At 39.9% G+C, this 25,223-nt stretch overlaps 2 protein-coding genes across 3 annotated transcripts in view; one reads left to right on the top strand and one right to left on the bottom strand.

Moving 5' to 3' along the window:
• Positions 1-25,223, top strand: part of coro7 (coronin 7) — a 157,193-nt gene that overhangs the window by 68,214 nt on the left and 63,756 nt on the right. The gene's annotated exons all lie outside the window — the stretch shown is intronic.
• The window catches only part of vasnb (vasorin b), a 32,201-nt gene continuing 25,898 nt past the window's right edge, over positions 18,921-25,223 (bottom strand). The window contains exon 3 of the mRNA XM_052131348.1: positions 18,921-23,247. Within this exon, the coding sequence (XP_051987308.1) occupies positions 21,213-23,219 (2,007 nt within the window). The 5' untranslated portion in view covers positions 23,220-23,247 and the 3' untranslated portion in view covers positions 18,921-21,212. The remainder of the gene's footprint in view (positions 23,248-25,223) is intronic.

Raw genomic sequence — 25,223 nt, 5'->3', positions numbered from 1 at the left:
GATTCTGTTGTGTTTCGTTCCAAATTTGTCATCCCGCAAGCGCCGATTTATGTCAGAGTTTTCTCCTTGCTTCATTTCAGCTGGTTTATGACTTTCAGAGGGTCTATCAGAACATCCAGTGCCTCTTTGCAATCTCTGCATTAATTATCAAAAGCTCAGCTGAATGGTTCCAGCTGAGCTTTTAAGAGGTTTATAAGAGGTTAAAAATGAAACGCTTCTTTTTAAAGCTGAAAAAACCCTTGCTGTACCACGCAGGCATACACAATCAAGGCCTGCATCTTAACCCATACTTTTCAAACCACCTTTTGAAAGCAACCCAAAAAAATAGATACCTATCCACCATGTTAGCAATACAAGTGAAGGAAAAAACCTGGCTGCAGGAGTTGGCACCGCCTGCTCCAGTGTTGACCGTTCTGCGGTTCACTAAATTACATCTCTTCAGAGGTAAAAATGTTGTGGTGAGGAGCTAAGTTTCACCTCTCTGTCTCTCTCAGGAGATGGATTTAGAAGCTGTTGTGGTCAGGGGGTAGGTGAGTGTAAAAGATGAGGGGTAGTAGCGCAGCGTTGTCCCACACCACACGGCCGCTTTTGGGCTGATCCGCATTTTCCACCGGGGAGTGGATTGGCGTCTGCCTCAGCCCGCAGGCGGACGGGCACATGGCCGTGGCGTCAGGCAGTGAGGTGGATGCTGGTATTTGTGTAGTGCGGTGCCGGACAGGGCCTAATTTGCCTCACTCCATTTGGCCGACTTATTACAGAGCAAACAAAATACTGGTCTGAACCACATACTGATGAGCCTGGCCTTGGATTGGGCTCTGAATTCACATGGTGAAGCACAAGGCTTTGTGTTTGCTTACAAAGAATAAAAACTCAATTTAAAAGGATAGCTCTCTGAAAAAACTCACCTGTTTACACACCTATTTACCAACTAGAAGGTTGCCGGTTCGATCCCCACAGCCACCACCATTGTGTCCTTGTGCAAGTCACTTAACTCCAGACTGCTCCGGGGGGAATTGTCCTTGTAATATGTGCACTGTAAATCGCTTTGGATTAAAGCATCTGCCAAATGCAATAAATGCAATACCTTTTATGTCATTATGTGTTCTTAAGTATCCGATAACTGATATAGGTCAAATGGATTTTTGCCTATCTGTAAAAATGTTGTGATTGCTGATTTTCTTAAAGTATTTATAGTGACTTAAATACATCCCAAAAATAATTCAAGTAAAACAATTACTTGAATGCACCTACGTATATTTATAGTTTTTTTTTTAATCCCCTTTTCTCCCAACGTGGAATGACCAATTCCCACTACTTAGTAGGTCCTCGTAGTGGCGCGGTTGCTCACCTCAATCCAGGTGGCGGAGGACAAGTGTCAGTTGCCTCCGGTTCTGAGACCGTCAATCCGCGCATCTTATCATGTGACTCGCTGTGCATGACACCGGAGACTCACAGCATGTGGAGGCTCATGCTGCTCTCCGCAATCCACGCACAACTTACCACACGCCCCATTGAGAGCAAGAACCACTACTCACGACCACAAGGAGGTTACCCCATGTGACTCTACCCTCCCTAGCAACCGGGCCAATTTGGTTGCTTAGGAGACCTGGCTGGAGTCACTCAGAATGCCCTGGATTCAAACTCGTGACTCCAGGGGTGATAGTCAGCGTAAATACTCGCTGAGCTACCCCCCCCCCAATTATTAGATATTTTGACATTTTCATGAAAAGGCACATCTTGTTCCGGTCCAGTGGAGTAACCCTGAGAAATCTTCTTGAAACTGAACTCAAAAACATTGCATTTACCTTAAAAAAAAACTTTTAATAGGTTTTGTAGATTCTCTCTCGTGTTCGAGGTGCAAGGAAAGTATTTTAATACCTTTTATTTGATGGCTTCACAACATGACATTTAAAAAAAGGCAATAAATGTCTTTCAGAAAATGATGAAACCAACATGTATACAAAGATGACATTTCTACGAACTTGACACGTGTTTTTTAAACTAGATATGTAAAAGTTTTCTTATTTTTATCCCCTTTATACCAACCTTATTTGTCAATTACCCTTTTGCATATTACTTTAGATGTCTGTTTCCTCAGTTGTCTTCTTTTTCTCCATCAACGTCATTCACTCGCTCAAGTCTGATTGGTCTGCTTGTTTAAACTGGGGTTTAATTGTCCTGACAGCAACTAATAAAAGATTATATGCTTCCTGAGCTGTCATTCAACCACTCAGTTGGAATCAGGCTGTGAGCGCTTGTCAATTTCCAGACTTTTCCTGCAATTAAAGTTGTAAAGCGTGCGTGTGTGTGTGTGTGTGTGTGTGTGTGTGTGTGTGTGTTTATGTCTCTTTGAATTATAACCTGCTCTGTGAGGCTCAAGTCTGGATGTGGTCGTCTGTTTGCTGTAGGGAGCTGACGTGCCGTTTATGAAATGGTCGTATGGCGCTCGCTGAGGTCACGTTGGTCACAGGTCACGTCTCCTCCTAACTCGGAGTATAAGATGTTCTTTATGAGAAGTGCAGCGTGGGCGGGCTGACTGGTTTGTTGCGTTTGGGATTTAACTAAATTTGATGTTTGAGCCCACCCAAGGATGTGTTTGTGGAGTTAGCTGGGCACTATTTGTCTCTAGATGATCAAATCTCAAAAGATCCTTTCACAGTTGTAATGCACGGTTGAAAAGAAGAACTTATTAAGATTTTGATGGTGAGCTTTGGCTCTGGTGTTTCCAAATGACCATTTGAGAGGAACATTTGAGATGCTTTGCTATGTTTCCATCGTAGTTTAAATGCATGTCTACCAGGGCCGGGTATCAATAGAGATTTTGCTTCGATTCTGATTCACAAGCTCTAGATTTGGTTATAAATTCAATTGAATTCAATTCAATTAAAAACCAGAGCTGGTGAATATATCTATATTGATGCCCAGCCCTGGTAGACATGCATTAAAACTACAATGGAAACACATTTATCAATGAACTCAAATGTTATTTAATTTCATTTAGTAAAAGATTTATTGTTTAAATGAAGTCTAATGAAGTCCAGCTTTAATGTCTTGATATCTAATAACAAAAAAAACAATTTCACCTCAAGTGAGCGTAGACGTGTTTTTATTCACATTTTGGTGTTTCCATCCAGGGTCTTTAAAAGGTGTTAAAAACTCTTAATTCGCCCTTCCGCAAAATAACGCCTTAAAAAGGTCTTAAATCAGAGCGACAAGTCTTTAATTCATAAGGTTATGGCATTAAATGTTGTATGAGGGATTGTTTTCTCGTTGCGGGCTTGTTTTCTTATTGCGTTTTAGTAGGGTGACCAGACGTCCCGTTTTGAAGAAGTGTGTCCCGGTGTCTCGACAATTCTCTAAAAATGTTAATTATGTCCTGGTTTCAGCTGTTTGGCTCACTGATTTTTTTCTACTTACATTTGATGTGCCAATTTTCCTTCTCGCTATTGTCTTTGGTATTGAAGCGTTGCACGTTGATTTGACGATAGTTTTATTCTAGTCTTTCTGCAAATCTCCTGAAATGTATCTGGATGCCGTGGCAATGACGTCATACGCTTTGCGTGCACTCTTTGTCATCTTGTCAGTCAGCACAAGTAGAAATGTACCAATAAAATATGTGTTTTCAGCAATGAGCTGAAAGAAGCCGATCGATTTATTCGTGCAGCATGTGAATACGTAAGCGAGTATTTTTCTGTAACGTTCATTTCCCCACGAGCACGGAGGTAAATCAGACAATGTGACATTTAGACAGATACACTGCCAGGGTTTTTCCTGGCTCAAAATGAGGCGGAGGTGGTAGTTGACAAAGTCTGGGCTTTTTAATGTAGTTTTAGTCATGGATAGTCTATCCAAGACCAATATATATATATATACACACATTTTAGTGTTATTTTTCCACATAAGATTGATCTTATCATGATGATCTCATCAATGAAGCAATACGTTGTGAGCTGCGTCTCCGGGGTTAGTGACGAGCGTCTCCATGTTAGAGTGTGCATCAGCCGGCGAAACTTTAAATCTCTCCCGGTCTCGACTCCCGCTCAGATTGGGTCTCTTCCGCGATTGGTTGAAGCGGCTCTGACCGCACCGAGAATGACAATTTTGGAGTTTGTGCTTATTTACAAATGGCACGCTCCTGTATTATTTGAACTTTAAGGATGAAATAAAGATATATCGCCAAGCTGTGATCCGTGTTTCTATCACGCAGTCGAGCTGCAGCGCTCCTCTCATCTCACGTGTCATCATTATGGTTTTATATGATCTCAAGTTATGTTAAATGACATCAAGCAACTATTTGACAATGGAATTATTTTATTATTATTGCCGTTGGATTGTCATTACAAATGACAATCCACCGAGTGCAACGCTTGTTAGTGTTTTCCATGAAGACACCCACCAGAGTTTTGTAGACAGCCGGAGGCGGCACACAATTTGACGGATTCGGCCGCCCAGTAATTCTCTATGCAGGAAAACCCCTGACTGCACTTTCTACATAGCACAAGCACTTATATGTTCAGATGTGGGGTTGTGTTTGGAATTTTTGGTTGCAATGTTGTGAATTTTTGTGAAGTCACTTCATAATTACATATGCAGTATGACATCATATGGATAGGCTACATGGAATTTGTACATTAAAAAAAGCTCAAATGAGGTTAAATCGTGAAAAAACTAAATCTAAAATAAAATATACATTTTCACAAACTATATAGGCTGTACATTTACATTTATGCATTTGGCAGATGCTTTTATCCAAAGCGACTTACAGTGCACTTATTACAGGGACAATCCCCCTCGGAGCAACCTGGAGTTACTCAAGGACACAATGGTGGTGGCTGTGGGGATCAAACCAGCAACCTTCTGATTACCAGTTATGTGCTTTAGACCACTACGCCACCACCACACCATACTACATCTTTTGACTATTTTTATACATTCTTTCTTTTGTATGCAAACTTCTGCACTTAACTGGTAGTGGTGGTGGCGTAGTGGGCTAAAGCACATAACTGGTAATCAGAAGGTTGCTGGTTCGATTAAATTGATTTAGTATTATCCAAAAATGTGCATAAAAACATGTAGTGAAACCCTCATTTGTGTATTTCACACTTGGGCGCACAAGAGAAGAACCCCAAAGGTAAATCCAGTTTGAGATGAACAGGAACATGCTAAATCCCTATAGGGGGGACTAGATGTCTTGGGGCGGAGATGGCTAAAGAGTTGTTTGTGTTGTTTTCAGGCTGGTGACTGTGTGGTCCAACACAACTGTTTCTGAATCGCTCTTAACACAGGGATATTGAAGCTGGACGCACATGGACACCCGCATTCAGATATCTCCGTGCTTGGCTGATATATTGTTCTTTCATAAGGAAAATCGAGGACCGTTGGCTGTTTTTGGGCCTTGTTTCGACTGTCACGCTCGAAGCCCCCCTGGGTTCGACTCGCTTCATGACTTTATGAGGCCTTTGTCTGCGCTTCCACAGTCACCCACAGTGCAAAAATGTGTATCCTCAGGCTTTTGTTGTAATTCAAGGTAGGCAGGACCATTGAGTTCACATCCTCTCATTGTCATGAACGCATGTGTTTCTTTGCTTCTTTGTCTATTAATTTTTCACAAAGTAACTACAAGCTTTGCCAAAACTTACCGACCATGCAGACACAACTGGTTGAACAGGCTGTTTCCTAGCAACACTTGTTAATGGGTCAGTCAAGCAAAAAAGTGATGTTAGAGAGCAAGGGGGTTGATATACCAGTTAAAACTGTGAAAATGTGGTACACATTTTAGAGTATTGCAAAATGTTAATTTAAAAGTAAATGCTTGATACAGCAATACAGTGCATAACATCATGCAGATACGGGTCATGAGCTTCAGTTCATGTTCACATCAACCATCAGAATGGGGAAAAATGTGATCTCTGTGATTTGGACCGTGACATGATTGGTGCCAGACGGGCTGGTTTGAGCATTTCTGGGATTTTCACACACAACAGTCTCTAGAATTTACTCAGAATGTTGCCAAAAACCAAAAAACATTCAGTGAGGGGCAGCTCTGCGGATTAAAACACCTTGTTGATGAGAGAGGTCAACAGAGAATGGCCAAACTGGTTGAACAATTGTGATAAATGCTATTCTGTGATGTAGGTTGGTGCTGTTTTGGCGGCATTAAGGGGACCTACACGTTATTAGCAGGTGGTTTCAATGTTGTGGCTGATCAGTGTTTGTGTGTTTATATATATATATATATATATATATATATATATATATATATATATATATATATATATATACAGAGAGAGAGATAATATGATTATACATTTCTATTTTTGTAAAATTATTAGGGCTGTCGATTTAACCAAAAATAACGCGTTAAAAAAATTAGCGCAATTAATCGCAATGCCCCCAGGAACGTAATAAGGAACATTCCTGAGAAATGCAAGCTTGTAGTACCGCCTGTTTACTCCAGAGGGCAGTAAGTGAAGCTTCAGCTGTGTGAGCAACACACAGTTTATACAGTGAAGAAAACAACTCTTCAGCAGCAACAACACAAACATGCGTTACATTCTTGCGTTCAAAACACTTGAAGGAGCGCAAATGCGAACTAAGGGATCTGAAGATGTGTTTAAAGATTGAGTATTAAACTATATTTAACTTGAAACAGTGACCTAAACATTTTATGTTTATGATGCAACACACTCGAGACGCTACACAAGTATGTCTGACGCAGGTGTAAATTGACGCGTCTTTAAACAAGCCCTTATAATAAATCTCCACAAATTCACTTGTGTAATGGATTGCTGTGAACTGTGTGACAATGATTGACTTATGATCAATAATATGGTAGTAAACAAAAGCCCTTTTTGTCTTGTCTTATCAATGATTAACTCTTCTGCTACAGGAATGTAATGTATTTTAATTATCTGAATATTTTTTTATTTTATATATATATATATATAATTGTTTAATATTTAATGATAACTATGTATAATTATTTCATCATTATATATTGAATTATTGTTATATGAGGGGCTTTTTCAGCAAATATTTGTATATGCGATTAAATGCGATTAATCGCGATTAATTAATCGGGACACCATGTAATTAATTAGATTAAAATATTTAATTGATTGACAGCCCTAAACATTATACATTTCGATTTTATTTAGATTTACTGTCTACCTATTAGTGTGCACGTTGTTTTAAATTGTTTTAATTTTGTAATCACTAATTTTCCTACGTATTATATTTTATTATATTATATTGTGTTATGAAGTAATGTTAGAATATTATACATAATAGTCTACAATTAATTTATATACTTAAAATATGGTGTTTCGTAAAAGTACATATTATATTATATTATCGTGAAGTATATTATCTTCCAAGAATGTAACGAATATCACATTATAAATATTATATATTTGTATTTTTATAAAAATCTAAATGTTTTATATATATATATATCAAATATCCAATAATGTACACATTCTTTTAAATAAAAACTACTTACATTTTTTTCTTATTAATATTTTTATTACTTTTCTACAAAAATAAATTTAAAATACATGTATTATATTATATTATTGTGATGCAGTATATCGGACAAATATGTCAAGAATATCACAATATAAACGTTTGCCCAATTCAAGATTTTTTTTCTAGAGTTGGTCTTAGACCTCCAAGCAAAGGTGATAAACTTATAAATCTCTTTCCATATCTCACATCTGCCAGGAACACATTCCTCACCATCGGCTGGAAGACTTCCATGAATGTTCATGTGTGAATCTGCAGTGTTGTTCTCGTTAGATCAATGCTGATCTGTTAGATCCGTTGATGTTAAGCCAGGTCATTAGGTTGCATTATTAACATTGCCTAATGCCTTTGCCATTTGTTTTGGTTCAACATTGTGAGATCACACTTGCTTCATCTGGTCTGGTGCTGATTTGCATTAATACTGCTGAAAGCTGTAGACGTGTGCTGTTTTTCTGATGCAGATGTGTGAAAAATGTAAATCAGCATTTCTTAGATGTCAGTGGATGTCTTTTTAGACACCGTCGACTGGTCAGCTGGTCCATGCAACAAAGGTGTATCTAAGGTATAGGCTCTCTATTGTAGGCTAAATTAGGGTTAGGCATGCTAACATTAGGTCACATGCACACTAATCCATTTTTGTTGCGGTTTCAAAGTGTGCTTTTACCGAGAGCATTTTCGAAAATCTCCGTTTTCATTGGAGGAATACGCCGTTTCAACGTTGACGAGAGACAGAAACGTTGCAAAGTTAATGAGCTTTGAAACTAAATGTTATGTGGTCGTGGCCTTAAAAATTTAAATTTAAAAATGCGCCCAGAGGCCCAACACTTTGCGCCCATTTTGAACGCAAGTCCCATTTAAATGCACCCCTAAAAAATACGTCTGATTGGTGTCAGGTATGTGAATCGATTGAGCTCAACTTGTATTGAACCAAGAGTGTTCCTTTAAGAACGATTAGTCAACAAAGTCGTTCAAGCAACCCAACCACTTGTTGATTTAGAAAATACGTGGTTTTGCACATCCCAAAAAACACCCCAACTGAGTCCCACACTACCTAATTGAGAATGAATGTTTGATAACCAAAGCCAGGCTCAAAGCACAATCTGGACTTCTCACGCCAGCATTAACACGCTGTTACACACGCTATGTTTCCTCCAGGTGAGATCTCATATGAGCTGGGTGTTATGTTGTCTTGGACTTTCACAGCTACTTCCCCAGAGTCAGACTACACCTAGTTGGCAGCAGTGGTGAGCTTGATTTTGTGTGGTCCCTCTTCTTACCACCCATCTCAGCAGGACAGTTCTCTATCTTGGCAGGAAACACCAACATGGACATTCAAAATCACATTCACGTCATTATTTATATCGTGTGGAAGATGTTAGACAGCTATCGGTATTATCAGCTTTGCCAATAAACAGTGATCAAAAGCAGCTGTGTTTTGAAGTTGATGTCCATTCTTGGCGTTGAGTTTGGCTGGAGGCTGCTTGGTTTGAACTTGGGATAGCAGCAAACTTGATGATAAATCCCACCTGCTAGCTGACCTCTGTCTACCCTGTCATGATTTGGACAATGTTGCACTCTCTGGCAGTCAAGGCGGATTTAATAAGGAGATGCGTAATATTCTGCAACAAAATATAATTTTGCCAGTTATATTTTTTCATGAGATCAGACTCAAGACTGTGCTCGCTTGATGCCACAATCGGTTTAGATGCTCTTAAAGATACTATTTTGTTTTTGTTAAAATACAATAGCCAAGTTTATTGTACAGAGACACCTTCAAGTAATCCATTTGTCAGCTGACTTACTAAAAAATTTAAACACTGTGACTGTAGCACTTTCAAAATATGTTTTTGCTTGATGCTAAATCATCCTAGCAAAGTCTAGCTACATGCTAGTAAAGCCTAGCTACAAGATAAAACATGTTAGCAAAGCCTAGCTACATGATAAACATGCTATCAAAAGCCTAGTTACATGCTAAAACATGTTATCAAAAGCCTAGCTACATGCAAAAAGATGTTAGCAAAGCAGCTACATGTTAAAACATGTTAACAAAGCCTAGCTACATGCTAAAACATGTTATCAAAAGCCTAGCTACATTTTTAAAACATGTTAGCAAAGCCTAGCTACATGCTTATACATGTTAGCAAAGCCTAGCTGAATGCTAAAACATGTTAGCAAAGCCTAGCTACATGATAAACATGTTATAAAAGCCTAGCTACATGTAAAACATGTTATCAAAAGCCTAGCTACATGATAAAACATGTTAACAAAGCCTAGCTACATGCTAAAACATGTTATCAAAAGCCTAGCCACATTTTAAAACATGTTATCAAAGCCTAGCTACATGTTAATACAGGTTAACAAAGCCTAGCTACATGCTAATACATATTAGCAAAGCCTAGCTGAATGCTAAAACATGTTAAAAAAGCCTAGCTACATGTTAAAACATGTTAACAAAGCCTAGCTACATGCTAATACATGTTAACAAAGCCTAGCTACATGCTAAACATGTTAGCAAAGCCTAGCTACATTTTAAAACATGTTATCAAAGCCTAGCTACATGCTAATACATGTTAGCAAAGCCTAGCTACATGTTAAAACATGTTATCAAAGCCTAGCTACATGCTAAAACATGTTATCAAAGCCTAGCTACATGTTAAAATATGTTAACAAAGCCTAGCTACATGCTATTACATGTTAGCAAAGCCTAGCTACATGCTAATACATGTTAACAAAGCCTAGCTACATGTTAAAACATGTTATCAAAGCCTAGCTACATGCTAAAACATGCTAGCAACACCTAGCGAAATGCTACCAAAGCCTAGCACATGCTAAAACCTGCTAGCAAAGCCTATTATATTTGTGGTTCACTCTGCTCTCAAAATAAACAGGTGCTTCATACAGAGCTCACTCCATACTTCTGTCATTATTATTTCATTTTCAAAGCCTAGCTACATTATAAAATATTCTAGCAACACAAAACAATGTACCAGCAATGTCAGCTACATGGTAAAACATTCTAGCAAATGGCTCAGATCCGTATTGACCTTTTCAAGCATGTAAACTATAACAAAGTAATTAGAACGCAGTTATTCTTGAAGCATTTCCGGTATCATTAACGAATCCTTTAAGTAATGCTTTGAGTAAACATATTTTCCTTAAATAATGTCAAATATTTACCTGAAGTGACTTATCCAGATGTGGTGTTGATACTGAGCATCTACGCGAGAGAGGCGATGAAATTGTATCATAGTTATACAATTATCACCTCAGCAGAGAGCTCGGGAATATGGATCACTCCTATTATAATCAATGAAGCTTCCTGAATGACCTACGGACAAGATAAGGATTTTTTTTGTGTGTGTTCCTAATTTGTAAGGCATTTAGTACAAAAGTCTGCTAAATGACTGAATGTAATAGTAAATAACGTGTACAGCTTCATTCGTCATAATGGGAGCGATATATAGTCACTTTTAGAGCTCTGCCTATTGAACTAATTAATTGGCATATATGTCGTTCACCTACCTACCAGAGATAAGATGTGTGTTATAGTTAGTACTGCATCTATCCAGCCATCTCGCTTCACTGAAGCGGTTGATGCATCCATTTTCTGTTGCTTTTTCTGATATCGAAACATTTTAATTTCTGTTAGCTTGAGGCATACAGGGAGTATTCAGTCACCGAACAACATGGCCAACATTTTAGTAGTGACATTTTATGCCAATGCGTGTTATAGTTAGTAACGTTAATCACTATGAACGAAGCATTTCAGAACTGAACTGTTTGTTTTAAGTCACTTATATTGAAAATTCAGTTTGAAGCGATCTTAGAGCATTACCATCATGATTTTTTCTCCCTTCAAAGTCCCCTTTTGGAGGGTGATTTATGCCATTTGGAAAGCAGTCACAGTTTGACAACTAGCAGGAATTGTGGGAACAAAATGACGTCACATCATTAAAATGTCTTGAAATGGTATATATGCTATATTCTATATTTCAATACCAGAATGTTGTAGAGATATCAGGGCCTGTGACTCTGTAGCTCTTTCGAAATATTGCATTGTTTGAACTGCGCAACATGTCAACTTCTGGCTCAACCAATTGTGTGAGTTAGGGTGGGACTACCTCTTTGTCAGAATGATGGAAGTCAAAGTAAAAAGAACATTAATAGTTCTTGGGAATCCTATAACAAGCATTTTACGGGCGCAAAGCTAGAAATTACATACTTGAACTTTAAGGGTTTGTTTAGGATCCTTTTGTCTGCCAAGTGGACATCCATCATCTTGAGTGTTCTGCACCTGTTTTTTGTAAAATCCTGAGGTTTGGACATTAGTAGGGTACGGGAGTGCGCTTCATACAGAGCTCACTCCATACTTCAGTCATTATTATTTCATTTTCTGTATTTTTCTTCATCATTCCTCTCTTCCCAGTTCCCATCTTCTCTATCTCCCATGCTAGCATCAGCATTCCTGTGGTCTGTGGCCCCGGGGCCAGATTCAAACCCTGTGAGAGGCCAATCAATACTGTTCATGCTCCTGTGCAAGAGTGAAGACTCAACTATGCAGGGAAGTGCAAGGGATAAATACAGTACAGTATTGGGGAAAAAGCTTATTTTTGGAAAAATGTTTCTTTACTGTTGGTGTTTTATACTGCAAACATCTCTATTACTATGGTTCATACAGTACTTACAGTTAGGAATTTGAATATACAAAGCTTCTCTGATTTGCTGTGGACATGAATGATACCTCAAACTGTGGTTATTTAGGTGTGCAAGCGATTTGACTAAAGATCTGACCTGGTTGATGATAGAACATTGAAGGAAGGAGCCAAGCCATATTTAGGGTCCAGAATATTATATTGACTGGGAGGTAGGTTCTTTAAGCAAACAGTAGCCCTTAAACAACCACCTAGAAACCACCTAGAACCAGGGCCGGTTCTAGGATGTCATCTTTGGAGGGGCATTTTGGTCTTTAGGGTGGGCAGCTGTGTATCTCTTTGTTGGACCAGGGGGTGCTCCTCCTGATCATTTTGCTTTGGTTGGCCCCCCTTGATCATGTTAAAAGTTTCAGGGACGCTCAAGGAAGACCTGACCCCTTAAGACTCGTACGCACACGCAGCAACTTTATTGCTTGATGTCGTTTTCTTGTCCCTAAAAATGCACATTCTGCGGGGAAAGTGTTTTTATATGAACTGCAGCAGTGCTCAATGGATCGTAACATTAATAAGTGAATGAACTATCAATGTACAAATCAAACTCACTCAGACTGCCGACAATTTTTTTCCACACATCATTTTTTAAACTATATCCATGTATGTGGTTACAGATTAATCATATTGAACTGTGAAATCACTCACAGAAACTTTAACTTCTCTTTCTTGCTTGCACTCGACTCAAAGGAGATGGAAGATGTGAACTCTACTGACACAGTCTTCACTCCTGTTGGTTGTTGCTCCAGAAAGTCATTCCTCATTAGCATCAAATTAAATGTTCTCAACTTTGTCACGTCGCTCACCACATCTAGTCACCAGAAATTACTGTCGCTCGTGTCGCTGGAAGTCTCTAGCTCTCACTGACAATAAATGAGATGAGGTTGCTTTTTAGCTGCAGTGTGTGCTGTATGGGGCTTTAGACCAGTTTCAAGGGTACACAAGGAAGATCTGACCCTTTGACCTGCACAAGGATGAGCTGACTCTTTAAACCCGTTTCAGTGGTGCACAAGGAATATCTGACTCTTTAGATCCGTTTCAGGGGTGCACAAGGAAGATCTGACTCTTTAGATCCGTTTCAGGGGTGCACAAGGAAGATCTGACTCTTTAGACTCGTTTCAGGGGTGCACAAGGGAGAGCTGACTCTTTAGACCCATTTCAGGGGTGCACAAGGGAGATCTGACTCTTTAGATCCGTTTCAGGGGTGCACAAGGGAGAGCTGACTCTTTAGACCCATTTCAGGGGTGCACAAGGGAGATCTGACTCTTTAGATCCGTTTCAGGGGTGCACAAGGGAGAGCTGACTCTTTAGATCCGTTTCAGGGGTGCACAAGGGAGATCTGACTCTTTAGATCCGTTTCAGGGGTGCACAAGGGAGATCTGACTCTTTAGATCCGTTTCAGGGGTGCACAAGGGAGATCTGACTCTTTAGACCCATTTCAGGGGTGCACAAGGGAGATCTGACTCTTTAGATCCGTTTCAGGGGTGCACAAGGGAGAGCTGACTCTTTAGACCCATTTCAGGGGTGCACAAGGGAGAGCTGACTCTTTAGATCCGTTTCAGGGGTGCACAAGGAAGATCTGACTCTTTAGACCCGTTTCAGGGGTGCACAAGGATGAGCTGACTCTTTAGATCCGTTTTAGGGGTGCACAAGGAAGATCTGACTCTTTAGATCCGTTTCAGGGGTGCACAAGGGAGAGCTGACTCTTTAGATCCGTTTCAGGGGTGCACAAGGAAGATCTGACTCTTTAGACCCGTTTCAGGGGTGCACAAGGGAGAGCTGACTCTTTAGACACATTTCAGGAGTGCACAAGGAAAATCTGACTCTTTAGACCCGTTTCAGGGGTGCACAAGGGAGAGCTGACTCTTTAGACCCGTTTCAGGGGTGCACAAGGGAGAGCTGACTCTTTAGACCCGTTTCAGGGGTGCACAAGGGAGAGCTGACTCTTTAGACCCATTTCAGGGGTGCACAAGGGAGATCTGACCCCTTGACCTTCACAAGGATGAGCTGACTCTTTAAACCCGTTTCAGGGGTGCACAAGGAAGAGCTGACTCTTTAGACCTGTTTCAGGGGTGCACAAGTAAGATCTGACCCCTTGACCCGTTTCAGTGTTGCACAAGGACGATCTGACCCCTTGACCTGCACAAGGAAGAGCTGACTCTTTAGACCCATTTCAGGGGTGCATAAGGAAGATCTGACCCCTTAGACCCATTTCAGGGGTTCACAAGGAAGATCTGACCCTGTACAAGGAAGATCTGACCCCTTGACCCGTTTCAGTGTTGCACAAGGACGATCTGACCCCTTGACCTGCACAAGGAAGAGCTGACTCTTTAGACCCATTTCAGGGGTGCATAAGGAAGATCTGACCCCTTAGACCCATTTCAGGGGTTCACAAGGAAGATCTGACCCTGTACAAGGAAGATCTGACCCCTTAGACCTGGCGATGCCTAGAACAAACAAGCATCGTGTCAGTGAGTTTTGAATGGGCAACCACCACTTGCAATTTTTTTTCAAAAAGTGTACAAAATCTTCAAGCAGCTTGAACTGCTTGTGAGCTGGCCTGATGTTTTTGCTGTAGGAAATCTGATAAGACCAAGGCAACTCTATTAATGTCTCCCTATGACTTCCCTTTCAGCATAATTGTGAGTGTCCATGTTCTTGGCCGGTCTTATGATGTAGTGAGATGTTGTAGACCTGCTGTAATTCTCTGCACACCTTCTTTCAGCTCTCGTGGTAGACCAGGTATTTTGGACTTACAGTAGCTTCCAGGACATCTCAGATCAGAGAGAATCCTCTTGGGCTTCAATACCTATTCATCCTAGGAAAAGGTGGTTGTTGTTTCAAAATTGTGTCTTCATCTCAGAATAAACTTGTGCAGAAACTTTCATTTAGATGTCACTCATGAGAGTATTTAAGTTAGGGCGTGGTAAAAGTATAAATTTACAGATTGATTGCAATATTGTTCGTGCAATCCTGATATTGATTATTTAAATCCCAAGATCGATCTTTTAGTTTTACTTTAAAGTTTACTTTAGTTGTGGCTGTGTTGATTATTATATCTGTTAAATAAATAGCATTTGAAGTGCAAATTTTGAACTCTGTGGTTAATTTGGAAAAATTATATTTTTGCAGTGTACCAAGTTGGAAGGTTCCCTGTTTAGTTTACTGTATTAGCAATATAAAGCCCATTATTTACCCTATTGTTAATGAAAACCAAAACAAAATCTAAATGAAAACATTTTCGTTAACTGAAATAAAAAATAAAAACTGACATAATTGGAAAAAACTTTTACCTTTACATAACTCAAAAACTAACTTAAATAAAATCATAATTAGCTCAAAATCATTCTGGTTTTAGTTTTTCATACAATAAATCCCACTAGAAGAAAACTACAGTAACTAAACTGAAACTAGAAAAAACTGAGAAAATGAAAATAAACTAAAACTAACAGACTGTGAAAACTAGAGATTGACCGAGAATCGGTTTGACCGATATTTTTAACCAATATTTTCACTTTTCCACTTAATGGGTTATTGGTTATTAAATATATGGTTTTCCAATAAATCTAGACACAAAAGACTTTAAATCTTAAGTGCAATAAAGTGAGAAACTTTGCACAAGTGTATATTGCAACAATGTGTTACATTTATTCTTTCTCGACACACTTTTACTTCTAGTTTTGCAAAGCAGTTCACTACTAGACGTTAGTGATCAAATATGAATTTCATTTTTAGAAATAATACAAAAATTAATTGTCAGTTATGCATATCTTATACTAAACTGGAATGACAAATTCAATAAAAAATAGAAATATACACTCACCGACCACTTTATTAGGAACACATGTACATCTACTTATTCATGCGATTATCTAAACAGCCAGTTGTGTGGCGGCAGTGCAATGCATGAAATCATGCAGATATGGGTCAGGAGCTTCAGTTAATATTCACTTCAACCATCAGAATGGGGAACAAATGTGATCTCAGTGATTTCAACTGTGGCATAATTTTTGGTGCCAGACGGGCTGGTTTGAGTATTTCTGTAACTGCTGGGATTTTCATTCACAACAGTCTCTAAAGTTTAGAATGATGCCAAAAACAAAAAACATCTTGTGAGCGGCAGTTCAGCGGAGGTCAACGGAGAATGGCCAAACTGGTTCGAGCTGACCGAAAGGCAATGGTAACTCAGATAACCACTCTGTACAATTGTAGTGAGCAGAACATCATCTCAGAACGTTACAACATGTCGAACCTTGAGGCGGATGGGCTACAACAGCAGAACACCATGTTGGGCACATTATGAGGTCCATAGTGTTCCTAATAACGTGCTCGGTGAGTGTAAAATGTAATTAAAAAATATATTAACCCTTTTACATCCGGATGAATCGTTAAATAAAATCAATCAAATCTAATTGAGAGCTTGTGAATCAGAATCGAATCAGATCTGGAAATCTCTATCGAGACCCAGATCTTAAGTGTAAATATGCCTTTTGTTGACTTGTTTTTAGTCGTCAAACCACTTTTTGCCAAGAAAAAGCATGCTTAAACCAGTCTTACCTGGTTTGTTTGGTCTTAGCTGGACTACCAACCTTGTCAGGCTGGTGTGTTGTCTGGTTGTAGATGGGTTTTGGGCAGTTTTCTGGCTGGAAGACCAGCTGACTGTCCAGCTAGACCAAAATGATCTAAACTAAAATCTTAAACCATCTAAAACCAGCTTAAACAAGCTACAATTTTGGCTTTGGCTGGTTTGCTTGGTCTTAGCTGGACTACCAACCTCGTCAGGCTGGTGTGTTGTCTGGTTGTAGATGGGTTTTGGGCACTTTTCTGGCTGGAAGACCAGCTGACTGCCCAGCTAGACCAAACTGATCTAAAATAAATCTTAAACCATCTAAAACCATCTAAGATTTAGGCTTAGGCTGGTTTAAGCTGTTGTGTTTCAGCAGGGCCTCATATAAAGTAACTCCTTTACTCCTGTTTTTACCTGTAAATAGGGTGTTAAAATTAAGTATTTATGGCACACGAAGACAATAACGTCAACGGGAACTACTTTTCCTTAGACACACGACTCTGTGTTTTAACTCACTACTCTTGGCATCAACATTTGGAAACTAAACCTCAGCAGTAATTTTCAGGAGAATTTGTTGGAGGATAATTTGAAAATGTCAGCTCTGGTGGCTACAATAGTCTCTTTGAGCTGCTCAGTTTGAGTCTGGGTTTGGACTCAAGCCAGAAGTCCAGGTCTCTTAAACCCAGGGAATAAAGGGGCCCTTTTATTGGAAGGTTGTAAAACCGACGCACACACGCTCAGCTACTCACTGGTGTCCACACACAAACTGGCCTGTGTTAAGTGTACCGTCTGTTCTTCCTGTGACCGACGTGTTCCTGTAACACATGTTGAGGTTTTGCGTGTTGCTGTGACCAAATGTTCATTTCCATTTGGTGTCTGAGCTGTTGTTCTCTTCTCGGTTTTAGCGAAAACGTAGGCATGAGTTCACTTCAGAACTTGGTCCTTAAAAATGATAATTCACCCAATAATTAAGAGGAAAACAAGACTGTGCTCATTACAACTGGAAGTAGTACTATTATTGCTGGACAGAGGTGGGCTGTTTTATGTTTTTGTGTTGTTAAACAGGTTTTAATACCCAACAGCTTGCAGTTGGATGGTTGTAGCTGAGAAGCCAGAGCTTGTATTGCAAATTCCTTCCAAATGTACCTGTAAAGCAGGTGGGTGGTCAGTCAGGATGTGTATATATTAACAAACAATACTCATCGTGTTTAGTCTGGTGACGGTGATGGTGGTGAAGTTGCAGCTATTAGATTTGGAAACTGTATGTTTTCAATCAAAATTCCACAGTGTTACCTCAAGCCTTGTCCATAAAAGAAAAATGTAATACCTTTCCCTGGCACTCAAATCCTGAAATTCCTCTTAAAAATGTAGCTTTGGGTGGTTCATTTGCAGATGGCATTTGGGATACTAACACTTTCTTTTAGCTTCGTTAAACAGCTCTGGGGAAAGTTGAACACACTACACAAAGGTACAACTTTAACGTCAGGGAACCGAATGAACTGCCAGTCAGAAAAGCAATAAGCAACAGAAAACGGCGATAGTGTTTTATGTTTTTATAACTTCTTTAGTTTGCAGCTTTTTTGGAAAAAAAGAAAACAAAATACATCATATATATACAAATATTTCCAAGTTGACATTATAACAGACAATAATACAAAAACGAGCTTCCCAAATTAAACAGGGAATATTAGAAGTAGGGATGCACCGATCTGATACCTGGATCGGTATCGGCTCCGATACTGACGTTTTTAGACGGATCGGGTGTCGGTCCGTCGAGCCCAATCCGAATCCGATATTGTGTGTTAGTCATGTTCGTTGCTGTCAAGCTCAAAAAATGACATAAAAGAACCATTAAAGCAGTTCGTATGACTCGTGCATTTTATTAAAAGCCACTTGAAGATGTGCGATAGCTCTGTGAATCACAAAAGGATGTTTAATAAGTAAATGTATAGTTGTGGCAGGGCGGAGGGCGGGGCCGGGTCGTGATCCTACACACCCCTGTCCCGTATTAGGCTAATTATGACTCCGTGAGGGATAAAGGTCGACTGCAGGGGATCTTTATCCCTCACGGAGGCATAATTAGCCTAATACGGGACCGGGTGTGTAGGATCACGACCCGGCCCCGCCCTCCGCCCTGCTACAATAGTATACGCAGCGCCAGCGCATTACCGGAGGTGCATTTGACCAGATTTTGAATAAGAAGCGAATTAAACTGCTGTGAACTTGCCCACAAACAGACACATACAGGACGTCCTGGAAAGTTCCGAATGTCAAAATAAAAGCCTGAGGGTTTAAAAAGTGCACGATTTAAATATATGAATGTTGTATTTAAAATTAAAAGCCATTAATAATAATATTAATACAAGTGTATTATTATGATGATTGTTATTATTGTCATTAGTATTTATTTTACACTTTATAACCATTTTTAAGTTGAATGGGTTCCAAAAATGAACTGTGTGAAAGAAAAGCGGACGGATGTCTTACAAATTACTTGAACCAAAAAGAGATCTGAATCCTTTAAAGTCCAGATGCAAGTTGAAAAAAATTGGGGGGAAAATTAAATAAAAAAAATAAAAAATAAAACACCGGTTTCTTTTCAACTGAAGACTTGAAGACTGGAATTACTGTTAATATTGCTGCTACATTATCCAGTAAACTAGTTAATAATAAAGTGTTTCTTAATAATCTATACATTTATATTGAAATAATAATTATTATTAGCACAATTACTTCCGCACAATAATGTAAAGATATTCTAAACTGATTAAAAACAACACTGGTATCGGATTGGGATCGGTATCGTATCGGCCGATAATGAGATTTCTGGTATCGGAATCGGATCAGAAGAGAAAAAGAGGTATCGGTACATCCCTAATTAGAGGCAAATCTTATCGAAAATATTCACAAATATTTTCAATACTTCATGTTGACATTTGGTTTCCAGTTTGGAGTTTCCGACAAGAAAATCTTTTCAATTACGTATCCAAAAGGCTGCAGATACACTTGTCAGCACAATTTTATTATGTTTTATGATTATGTTATCTGGCAGAATGTAGAACAAGCACTAAAATAATAACACATTTCCTCACAGAGGTATATCAGCACAGCTTCCCACTGTCTCGGTTTGGCATTTTACCGTAAACATAACTTTGAAAGACTCTAGAACCTACAGTATTTTTGGCTGCTCCCTCATCTTAAATTACACACAAGTGTGTCATAGAGGAACATGGATGGATGGTTGTTTTAAAGTATTTTATGCCATTTCAATGAATGTATTGTTGAGATGTTTGGGTATGGTTTAGATCAGACTGTTGATTTAGGTTAAACTGAACCTAATACCTCACTCATACATTACCTCAAGCTCTGAACTATTTGAATTCACATCATAGTGTTTTGAAGATAAAAACCTGTAACATATTTAAGTGAGAAAAGAGTAACTTAAACTAAATAGTGCAAAGACTCATTTTGCAGACTGATGCAAAATTAGGGCTGATTTTGAACTGTGGATTAGGAAACAACCTCAATCCTTTGGGACACAAATATAAATGATCCCATAAGGGTTTGTTGCTTACAATTATAGCTTTTGAGGATACTGTATATATACAACAGAACATAATGTATATTAATCTTCTTTTCAATCAGTCCCCTCCCTCTGTGTGTTCTTTCGTTTTGTCTCTGTTTTTAAGGGCAAAATGGGATAGGGGCTGAAAAATAGAGGAGGGATTTAGTTTCAAGTCTGTAAAGACTTTTAACTAAGACTGTCTGGCATTTCTAGAGTAAAGCCTTTGATTCACTTGGTGGCGCAAGTGAATTTTAATCTTCAAAGTTTATTAGCTAATGTTTTGTCTGCTTTGTAAGTCACAAGAGGCAGGGGACGAGCAGCCTGTTAGCAGTCACATATTTGTACAAAAACATTGTGTTTAAAAAAAAGTTACAGATATAAAATAGTTCACCAAAAAACAACATTTGCAACTTTACAAAACAAATCAAAGTATCAAAAGTGTCAGCCTTCGAATGTCTTAAGAAGTCCATATCTTCAATTGCCCACGTGCATGTGGGGCCGGTTCACAGTTAGTGCAGCTCTTTAGAGTTGCACACAGATGCTACATGTCAAATTATTACCTACGTTTTTTCCTTTTACAAGTGGCAGCCAAGTGCGCTAAGAACTTTGTTTTAAACTTAAAATGAATGCAGATTTTTGGGTTTTCAGATTTCTTTCAGATCTGATATGCTAAAGGCGCTTAAGAGGACTAAGAGGAGAAATATCCTAGTAAGATTGCACCAGCTAAAACGTGTCTTCACTAAGAACCTTGTGGCTGGTCAAAGTTGATGTCCACAGTGGTACCTTTTAGGTAATGGAGAAGGTAAGGCTACAGTTTTCATGCTTTAGCATGTAACGAAGGCACACTTAGTTATCAGAAATATGATGGCTTTAAACTGTTCAAATTGCTGTTAGCAGTACTGTGATGCTGCATAAGTGGTACCTCGTAGTCCAAGCCACCGTTCTGCACTGTTGACGGACGTGATATAATCTCTTGCTTTTGTGGCAGAGAGCCATTATCCAACTCGAGCTGTGAGGGATCACATTCGTGATCCAGGTGTCCCTTTGATTTTTTCCGGTGCATGTAGCAAGCCACGCCAACGGCAATGGCGATTAGAACTAGCAGAAGAAGGATGGCAACTGCAGGGATGAGCATCGTGGTGAGCTTCGGGTTCTCCAGTCTTGCTCCAGTAGGACTTGGCTGCTGGATCACCGTCTGTGCTTCGGTGCATACGCTATCCATGTTGCCATAGTCACCCAATGGACTGGCACATACAGAGTATGTAGAGTTTGGCTGGAGTCCGCGTAGTGTGTACTCCGGATAAGAAGCAGGAACGTTGAGTTGCTTGGGACGCTTGTCCAGGCCCGAGAGGTTAATGTAGGTTAACCGAACTCCACGGATGTGTGGACGCATCTCAATGTACCGATGAAAGTCCAAGAGTATAGAAGAGCTAGTTACTATTTGTGCAGTGATTTCAGGTGCTACAGTGCTTAATACAGTAGGTAAGTCCACAGACGAAGGTGGATCGTCTTTGTTTTCACAATATGTGCCTGATGTTCTTGGCGGACACCTGCATTTAAGGTGTCCCTCATGGTTGAACCAGCATGTTCCTCCATTGAGGCAGATATTTGGTGGGCAGAAGGTTGCTCTGAGGTCTGGGTCAATGGTAGTACTTGGTATAGGAGAAGGAAGGTCGTTTTCTGTTTCTTTAGAAGCGTATTCACTTGGCTTGGCATGGAGAACTGCTTGTGTTGTGCTTGGCAAACTGGTGGCCAGAGCTGGAATAACCACTGTAGTCTTTACCATGCGAGTCGTAACGGTTGTGGTTGTTGGACATCCGAAGTCTTGATGTACCAATCTCTCCAGCACCTTACCGGCATTCAAGGGAGGAAAGTGGCAGCGTGTCTCTTCCGTCCTTCCCAACTGAATCTGCTTATTTCGAAGCCAGCTAGGAAACCAAGCCAGGTTGCACAGGCAGTTAAAAGGGTTCTCAGCAACGGTCAGTTTTTTCAGAAGAGGAAAGAGCTGGGTAAGGGTCTCCGATAAGCCTTGGAGACTTAGATTGCTGATATCCAGCTCTTGAAGCTCTGTCAGTTTCTCGAAGTCCTCCCATTTCAGAGGGCCCATTGGATTCCCACCGAGACTGAGGGTAACCAAGCCTCTCGCTTCCCGCAGTACAGGTGGAAATGTAGTTAACTGATTGTTGGAGATGTCCAGCTCATGGAGGTTCTTAAAGCTTCCCAAAAGATCCTCATCGAGCCTTGTAAGCCCAAGTCCGCCAAGTTTCAGTGACTCCAACTTGGGAGTATGGAGGCGTTTTGGCCCTGGTGTTGGGATGCTGTTGAACCGTAAATCCAGTAAGAGCAAATGGGGCATTTTAAGAGCAGGCAGTGTTGTCAGTTTGTTTCCTTGTAGCTTGAGCTCTATCAACAGCTCTAGTCCATCAAAAGCTGCAGGATGGATGCTCTCTATAAAGTTGTTGTAGAGATACAACCTCTCCAGAAGCTCCAGTCCCGCAAAGCTCTCCTGGGATATGTGAACAATCTGGTTGGCCGAGAGGTCCAGGTTGAGGAGTGAGGAGAGCGGTTCGAATACACGATCTGGCAGCTCCGTCAGCTTGTTCTGGCTTAGATCCAGCATCTCCAGGTTGCTTAAGCCATCAAAGTCTTCCTGAGAAAGGGTCTCAATGCCATTTTTGAAGACATAGAGACTCTTAGCTTCTGTGGACACATCACTGGGCATTTTTGGGGCCCGGCGACTAAAGCACAATATGGAGTATATCGTTGTACAGGTACAGTCCGTCGGACAGGTGTCGGTTAGCACCAGGGATGGCAGGAGTTGATAGAGGAGAAGCAGCAGATGAGAGATGAAGGGCTTCATATTGCTGCCTACATGCACCCCTCACAACCTGCAATGAAACACAAAAATACAGATGAATGTCAAGTAAACTTAAGACAAAGTCACACTGCTCTCTTTGAGTTTGAGGTGCCTTTAAATGTCATTCAACACATGCAAACGCTTCAAATCAAACTGAGAATGTTGTGAAGCACCAATCTTGGCTTAAAAATCTTATTTCCCTTTTTTGAAAAATCAAGGCATGCTGCACAGTATTAGTTTTCTTTGAGGTCTCGTTTTTATGTGGCTGGACAATTGGGATTACAACTTTTGCTTTCGACAATGTTCTGCCTAAACAAAAAGTCAAGGCAGTGACATATGGGGCAGTGGTGGCTCAGTGGTTGAGGCTCAGGGTTACTGACCAGAATGTTGGGGGTTGAAGTCCCCGCACCACCAAGATGCCACTGTTGGGCCCTTGAGCAAGGCCCTTAACCCTACCTGCTCCAGGCGCCGTATCATGGCTGACCCTGCACTCTGACCCCAGCTTAGCTCCAACATCTCCAACAATAAGATAACTACATTTCCACCTGTATTGCGAGAAGCGAGGGGCTTGGTTACCCTCAGTCTCGGTGGGAATCCAGTGGGCACTTTTCTTACCCCAGTGGCAACTAGTTTTTTCTTTAAGCATAAACACATCTAAATTTTGTTAGGTTTCTCTGAAAACAAGGCAAAATAGCTTGTCATTTTGCTTCTCAAGTAAATCTTGTTATCTTGTTTTAAGAATGTTTAGATGTTTTAACAGGAAAGTATTTTAGTACTTGTAGTTTCTTACTAAATATGGAAATAAAATGATCAACTTAACTTTAAAGTGTTACCACTATTTATTTAACAAAGCAATACAGACTGGTACCCAACAACAACAAAAAGTCGAGGCCATTTCAAACTTCACAATAGCAGCTTACTGACTTAATTCATCCCATATTTGACCATGAATGCCAGACACAGAGCTCTTCGGATGAGCTCAGACACAGTACAGGGAGGAGAGCGAGAAGAAGACGGAGGGATGTGAAGCTGCGAGACTGGACTGGGCCAGGGAGATTAGTCACTGCAGTATCTGACCTTGAAACGAGGGGTGGAGGCATTTCGTTTAGACTCCCGTTTCTCTCTGAACCTTTAAGGACAGTGTGGGGGGTTTTATATTAGAAGTTCATGTGGAGGTGAAACTCTCTTACTCTGTTTTATTGGACAGTACAGAGAGATAGCAGGATCATAATGTTCCTCGGGCTGCAATAAGGCATCACTCTCTCTGGCCTGCTGGTGATCCCTTCACTTTTTGCCTTGTTTTGCAATAAAAATATCTTAAAAACCTTAAAATGAGATACATTTACTAATTGTAAACTTATGTTTGTCTTGATGTTGGGATCTTTGAAATAATCTCTAAATCTTTGCAATGATTGTTTTTAAACCGGTTTCCCGAACAATCCACCCTTCTGCCATTGGACGGCCAAACACATAACCATTTAATTTAATTTAATTGTATTTGATTTGATTAAATACACTATTTTATAGACATTAGGGTAACCTGTCCCTTTAAGGTCACCTGGGCACAGTTAACAGTTAACCCAGAAGACATGATTTGCATTTTATGTTGCATTTTAGTATGGATGTCTAAAAACCAGTAGTGCAGGTTTAGTCTTTCCTATTGATCTGTCCCATTGACTTGTTGGCTGTGATGCAACATCAAATGTTATTTTTCCTCTTAGCAGGTTTCGTTGCCACTCTGTGCAAATAAAACAAAACAAAATGTTAGCGTCAGCTGCTAAACACATGCATCATTTTCTGAAACGAATCCTTTGCTTATTACGTGTGAGCTGTTTTATCTGCCTTCTTTTTGTTCTGTGTAATAAAACATTTTCTCAGCACACAAATGGAAAAATGTGCCTGAAATGTCAGTATTTGTAAATTAGATCATTTAAGCAAGAAGAGAAAAGCGGGTAAGGGCACACGTAGTCAAAATACTATTTTATTTTTTTTATTTTTTTTATTTTA

This window comes from Xyrauchen texanus, chromosome 8 (genome assembly GCF_025860055.1).
Source record: "Xyrauchen texanus isolate HMW12.3.18 chromosome 8, RBS_HiC_50CHRs, whole genome shotgun sequence".
Taxonomy (NCBI): Eukaryota; Metazoa; Chordata; class Actinopteri; order Cypriniformes; family Catostomidae; genus Xyrauchen; species Xyrauchen texanus.
The sequence above is the reverse complement of the archived record's forward strand: the minus strand, read 5'-3'. Positions and strand labels throughout refer to the sequence as shown.